The sequence below is a fragment of the Gobio gobio genome (assembly GCF_949357685.1).
Source record: "Gobio gobio genome assembly, chromosome: 15".
Taxonomy (NCBI): Eukaryota; Metazoa; Chordata; class Actinopteri; order Cypriniformes; family Gobionidae; genus Gobio; species Gobio gobio.
Genome location: NC_137108.1, coordinates 25679035 through 25686462, shown reverse-complemented (window position 1 = coordinate 25686462; position 7428 = coordinate 25679035). Strand labels below are relative to the sequence as shown.

General features: G+C 38.5%; 1 protein-coding gene across 1 annotated transcript in view; it reads right to left on the bottom strand.

The window, feature by feature from the left end:
• Nucleotides 1–6447: 6447 nt before the first annotated feature.
• Nucleotides 6448–7428, bottom strand: part of LOC307138535 (uncharacterized protein) — a 62886-nt gene continuing 61905 nt past the window's right edge. The window contains exon 10 of the mRNA XM_079836875.1: nucleotides 6448–7321. Coding sequence (XP_079693001.1) covers nucleotides 7182–7321 — 140 coding nt within the window. The 3' untranslated portion in view covers nucleotides 6448–7181. The remainder of the gene's footprint in view (nucleotides 7322–7428) is intronic.

The window sequence follows — 7428 nt, the reverse complement described above, 5'->3', positions numbered from 1 at the left end:
ATTAGACACTACATCAAAAAATTGAGAACACAGCGTCCAGGGCATGTAGTTACAGAGAAATTCTTTTTATTGCATATAGAAAGTAATTTTGCCATAAATAAAAGTAAATCATTCACAACTCAAATATACAGCAAATATATTGCATACTGTAAGTAATACAGTATTGCATTTCTGTATTTTCAGCATAAAAATAAAGTAAGGCCAAAGAACAAAGACAACTCTAGATGAAAAGTGTATTACACAAAATATTGTGCAATTGCAAAATCAAAGTCAATGAGAGCCTCTTGCTGTTGGGAGAACAAAGGAGTCCTTCCACCCTCATTTGGTAGTCTTGCAATTCTACAAAAGGGAAAATGCTCTTACAAATATATACAATAGTAATGGACATCACATTCATATGTAAAATGCATTGTAAATCTTTTTCTTTTTTCCCCCACTCCCTTTTCTATTGACAAACTGATGTACTTTATCAAATGTATACAGTAAACTTTCAGTCGCACAAATTAGAAAAACAACACATTGACCAGTTCTCTTCTCTGAATGTCCTGATTATGGTGGCCACAGAGAATCTGGACAAATTGGGTTGTAATCTTTGTAATCATCTCATTGTCATTCCAAGAACATGGTCTATCACAGTTGCCCGAATTTGATCTGAAATTACTATTCTTGCTCTTCGTTGTCCTTGTACTCTTCCTCCTCGTCCACCACCTCTTACACAAACTCTTCCTCCTCTGCCTCACATATTGTTTCCATCCATTGTGGTATCAACACTCAACGTACCTGGGCCACCTGTGTACTCTGAACTGGCTTATATTCTAGACAACTGATTTGATCACATCAATAGAAACAAGTGTGAACTATTTTGAGTTGTTGTGTGTAAACGATGGCAACTGTGTTGTAGTTGTTTAACTTTTGCCACATGTATGTACCATTTTGCAACACAGTGCAAAATGTGTTTTAGTGAGTAAGAATGTGTTTAGAGTTTTGCAAAAAGAGTGGATGAGATTTGCAAACAGTGTCTTAACTACCTGAACTTGTTTAAGGTTTTGCCTACAAAGTGACTGATTTGACAAATGGGTCAATGCCACTGAGCATTGGGTTCAGAGAATGGGGTTTAGTGTTTTAGCAATTGTGAAATACTTTAAAGTCACCAAATCCATATCTTGTTTGTTGAGGTATGATATAAGGATACCAAGATGTAAGGATACTGTGTGTTTGTCTTGTTGAGAGAGAGAGAGAGAGAGAGAGAGAGAGAGAGAGAGAGAGAGAGAGAGAGAGAGAGAGAGAGAGAGAGAGAGAGAGAGAGAGAGAGAGAGAGAGAGAGAGAGAGAGAGAGAGAGAGAGAGAGAGAGAGAGAGAGAGAGAGAGAGAGAGAGAGAGAGAGAGACATACACACAAATTCAAGGCAAATGTGTTGTGGAATTTTCCATTCATTGGTTGTTTATACACAAGGCTTCCTTTCAGGCTTGAGGATTATTGTGTTTCCCTGAGTATAAAGTGATAGAACAATTGTTTGTTTAACAACTCAGAATGTGAATGTTAATACCAGTGTTTCCTGACCATATTGTTTTGTCTGTACACAGTATTCTATTCTATTCTATTCTATTCTGAGTTGATATTTTTATAATAATATATTATATATATATATATATAGAATAAATATATAGAATATATTTTTATTCAAATAATCCTTTATTAGTAAGTCATTTTATTAGCTTTATTACAGTTTTTCTCAATTGCTAAAACACTAAACCCTATTGTCTGAACCAAATGCTCAGTTGCCTGAACCCACTGATTGAATCAATCACTCTTTTGGCAAAACCATAAGCACTTTTCACCTGTTTAGACACAACTTGCCAACACATTTTCATTGTGATGCACCCGTGCTGCAAAATGGTGAGCACAGGTGACAAAAGTCAAACACAATTAAAGCACAGATGTCACCACTTGAACACAACAACTCAAAATTGATCACACTTGTGGCTAATGATGTGAGGGAACATATACAGTAAGCCAGTTCAGAGAGCACTGGTTTGTGAGGCCCTACAATGGATAGAAATCTGAGAGGAAGAGTTTGTGTGAGAGGAGGTCAAGGTGGTCGAGGTGATCAGCGAAGTCAAAGAACAGTAATTCCTGATGAAATCAGAGCTACTGTAATTGACCATGTTCTTGTCCATGGTATGAGCATGAGGGAGGCTGGACAAAGGGTACAACCAAACATCAGTAGATTCACTGTGTCCAGCATAATCCGAAGATTTAGAGAAGAGAACAGGTAATTACCTTTTTTTGACATTATAGTACAGTATGTAAATGTTGACAGCAATTATTGTATGACATACTATATACTGTACCACAGTATACTGTAAGTAAATATATGTTTCAGTACATCACTGTACCAAAATACTGTAGTATTGTATTGGAGGGTTGGTCTAACTGTTCGTAGGCCAAGTATTCCATGTATATTTTTGTACTTTATTTTCACATGGGCTTACTGTACACAAGTGGCAAATGCATAAGATTTCTGTTTTGTCTTTTTGTACAAGTGCTAAATGAACAGGTTTTTTTTTGTTTTGCAACATGCATTTAGCCTACAGTGAACAATAAACATTTATTTCTCCAGCTACATGTCCTGAGCAATGTGTTTTCTATTTTTCTACGTAGTGTTTAGTGACTGTTCAGTAGTGTTTTTAATTTTGATTGACGCGGGGCACGATTTGACAACATAGTTCAGTTTTGAGCACATATTGAACTGTTTTGAGGTGAAAGTTTGGTTTTGAAAGAAGAGTCTGAGGTTTTGTGAATGTAGCTTGAAAATTGGGATTTGTGTTCACAGTTTAGAGAAAAGGAGAGCAGCTTTCAAGAAATGTGTCTTAGCAATCGAGAAAAACTGTAGTACTGCTAAGGACAAGCTATCTTTTTCTTTATGCTTTCTTTTCTTTTTCTTTTTTTTGATTGAAGTTTTTTATTAAACTGGGTAAACCCAGCCCGATCTGCTGGCCATTTGATTTCACCCTGCAGCTCAGGCTAGAAACCTGTACATCTTTTTATCCTGCTTCTGTTATAAATTTGCGGGAACCAATCACAAACAGGCTGATCCACCTGGTGCTCTACTGACGGGTTTAAAGGGATAGTTCACAAACGAAAATTTGATGTTTTTCTGCTTACCCCTAAGGCATCCAAGATGTAGGTGTCTTCGTTTCTTCAGTAGAACACAAATGAAGATTTTTAACTCCAACCGTTGCTGTGTCACTCATATAATGCTTGTCAATGGGGTCTAATTCTATTAGAGTAAAAAAACATGGACAGACAACTTCAAATTAAACCCCGCGGCTCGTGACGACACAATGATTTCTTAAGATACGAAACTGTGAGGTTTCTGAGAGAAACCGAACGGTAATTATGCAATTAATTTCACCTCATATCAGACGAATGCTTCAGCTCTCCACACTGCCATCACATCCTGTCAGTGAGGTCAGATAGCAGCCGGGTCATAGATATGTATACGTAGATTCCTCATTCGAGCGATCCACACAGGCACCAATGAGGAATCTATGTATATATCTATCTTGTTAAAAATCTTCATTTGTGTTCTACTGAAGAAACGAAGACACCTACATCTTGGATGCCTTATGGTATATAAAATAAGGAATATTCCAATATTACACGCGCAAGCAGTGCGTTGGCAGGGCAGAAGCAGTGCGTATGGAGAGCGCGCGCGCGTGCATTCACACACTGGCGTTTGTCTCGTGCAGCCGCTCGTATATTGCAAATACAGACGAATTTTGTCCATTCTGTCACATTTTCCGGTGTTCTCCTCTGACTCCTGTCTGTGTTGTGCTTTGATTTATGATGGGCAGCATATCTGCTGCAAATGCGACCGTGTTACCCTCTGTCTGTCCCAAACACACATGCATATAACATAGTTCACATATAAGTAGTTCACATGATAAATGTAACATTAAGGTTAAGATATGCTTCTAGTTTGAATAATTTATACAGGCCTTTGAAGTTTGGGCAAAAACTTCTGGCAGTGTTGTGTTTTCATGTATTTTATAATTTTTTTTCACAGCGCTGGATGTCATATGGTGATTGTGAAGCTCACGGAACACTTATGATTTCATGTTGAAATTTCTTATTTTTCATGTTAATCAGGTCAGCTGCTCACGCTGAATTAAAGCCAGTGCATTGTTCTGATCAAAATTAACATGATTAACATGACAATTGTTACGCCAATGTGTCGGACTCGGTAGACAGCATAAGCAGGAGACAGTCAACATGCAACATGACTGAAGCGTGGTGTTGCGAAGCTTCCCCTCATGTGTACGTTGATGGGCGTTCCTCAAGTTTACCGCTATGGGCATGCTTTTGAGCCAGCGGTGAATGTTGTGTTTTATACCCGCGAGAGACTTCCCCCAGTCTCCATGTGCTCTACTTCTATTGGATAGTCGCATTGCGTTTAACAGATTAATTTGCATAAAGATGGGCATCGGCCAGCTTAATTGACGTGCACCATTTTTGCAAATGCAGCGTTACGGTGCAGATCCACTTTTGCGGCACGACTTAAGCGTGGTGTTGCGAAGCTTCCCCTCATGTGTACGTTGATGGGCGTTCCTCAAGTTTACTGCTATGGGCGTGCTTTTGAGCCAGCGGGGAATGAAAAACAAGGACCGCGAGAGACTTCCCCCAGTCTCCATGTGCTCTACCTCTATTGGATAGTTGCGTCGCATTCAATGGATTAATTTGCATAAAGATGGGCATCGGCCAGCTTTTTGATGCACAGCATTTTTTCAAATGCAGCACCGCCTTCCCGGAATGCTTTGCGGGTGCATAAAAGTCACTTGACGTCACCCATAGGAATAAAGCACTCCACTTCATTCCTATAGAAGTAGATACCAGGTGATATGAACTACATTTTTTAACAAAAGATATGGGTTTTCCACATAGTATGTGACTGGGGAAAATAAAATTTTGTACTATGAAAATAAGTACTGGGGCTTTATATTCATGGAAATATATTTAAAAATATACATCACATCACATCATATCACAATTGAATGACCCTATCATGTATGCCTATGAAAGCAGGGCGTGCGGAACAACACGTCAGCCCCCGCGCCATTCAACAGGCTGCAATTGAGAATGAGGAGATATGTCATGGTCGCTTGCTGTCACGTGACAAATTGGGCGGAGTCTGAGCCATTTTGGGATCCCACGCTATCGGTTGCCAGGGGCAACATTGTAAGAGCGATAAAGAGATCAGAGAAGGAAAGACGGCTCGAGGAATTATCATCGCGCCGTTCAAGCGGAGAAATTACTAGAAAACTTAGAAGAAATGGAGAAGAAGAGGTCTCTTACAGGGAGAAACTTACTACCAGCGCCAAGCTGAGGTATTTAGAGAAGCTGGCTGATATCAAAAACGTTGACCCATACGAGCTGCCGCAGCAGAACTCAGAACTCTTTACCACCTTGCACTGAAATGTTTCTATAAATATATTTCCTGTGCATTCTGAATAATAAATAAATATATCTCCCCAGTATCCTGCAGCAGTCCAGTGCTTGTCCTCATTAGCAGTGTTTTTCTCTTACTGATCATATTTTATACCTGTTGAGTTTACATTTTTAAATGAATTTGACTAAAAATTAAAATGATCGTTTGTGTGCGCTGGTGCTTTTATAGTCCAGCCTTATTAAGTAGAATGAATGCTCGGTACGTGCCTTAAAGGTCCTGTTCTTCGTGATCCCATTGTTCAATGCCAAGCGAGATATTTTATTTAACAGAAGTTCCCTTTCAAAGCCTACAGCGAACGGCCGGTTTGGACTACATCCCTGCACTCCCTGCTTTAATGACGTCAGTAGAACAGTTTGTTGACTAACCTCCGCCCACAAGAATACGCAAAAAAAGGGGGCGTGGTCTTGTTGCTCTCCCACGTGGAGAAGAGGAAGTGTTGCATTCGTAGAGTGTGTTTGTCGCCATGTCATGGAGACGCTGTTATTTTCATCCCGGAGTCAAATCACCTTTCTTTGGCCAGGGACGCTGTACTTTGAGCGAATGCATCTCCCCGTTATGGTAAGAGGCGTGACCTTTCCGGGCAACTTGCGCTAAGCTGCTGTCGAATCACAACACGGGAACAATCAGAACTCGTATTTCTGAAGGAGGGACTTCATAGAACAAGGAAATCTATCAAGCCGTTTTTAGGACAGTGAAAACAGGCGAAACATGAACACGCCCAGATAGCAAAATACACTCGGGCCAGTTCCGGTTTGATTCTCGACTGCCGGAGACTTACCCGTCGGCCCGCTTCCGTCTGCCGCACTCGGGCCGTATGCATGTTTACTCACTGCCCGATTCCGGCCCGAATCAATCGGGCCAGATGCGGCAGCCGTTAACTTGCCGACGCTGCCGCAATCAAGCCGGAATCGGGCCGTCACTAATGCGTACTGCCCGCCAAAGCTGGCCCGATTAATTCTTGCCATGTTATTATGAAATGTCTACCTTTATTAATGTTAATTGAATAACCTTTATACCACTTTTGTGTTGATATGACAGCAAATGGATAATGTGATACAAAACATTTAGGCTATAATAAAACTTTTGAAGAAAATGAAAACATAACTTAAAACATATTTTTAATCCGAATATTGTTGCAAATGATATAAAAACAAAGGACAGAAATATGAAGAAACTATATTTATTTAGAAAATTGCACATTTATCAAGAAACAACTTTAAACACAACCAAAAAAAAATATTAAAGTGCACAAGTATAAGTTCAAAGAAACTTGAATACAAAAGTTTTGTAAAAAGGCACACATTTTAAATAAAAAAATAAAAAATGGATATATATATTTAAAATTATACAAGTATGAAGAAACATCTTAAAACACCTATTGTAAATAAATAAATACTTAAACTAGATTATATTGAAAAAATAAAAAAAAGGTATATGTGTTATATGGTAATGGTAAACTAAAATGGTATCAAGAACTATCTTTAAACACCTATTTGTCAAGAAAATGTAATCTAAAAAAAAAACCCCACAATAATACTAATTAAAAAAACACGCATATAAATAAAATAGTGCAAAAAAAAAAAGAAAAAGAAAAAAGAAAGAAATACTTAAACACCTATTTTTATACCTGTCATTACAAATATAAAAAAAGAAAAGAATTGATCAAAGTAATTTACACATTAAACACGTTAGCCTTCGCTCTTTCCTTCCTTCCTCCATCTCTGTCAGGAGCAAGTTGTAGCCATCTTGTTATATACCTTTCCACCTCTTTATCAGTGGAGCTCTTGGTATGGGCATTTGTCCTCACTGCATCTGTAAATGGCAAACAATATTCACAAATAGTTAGTTATACAGTTACACAATTTTGCGCAAAAAACAAGCAAAAAATACACTAACAATACATTAACAATTATATGAAA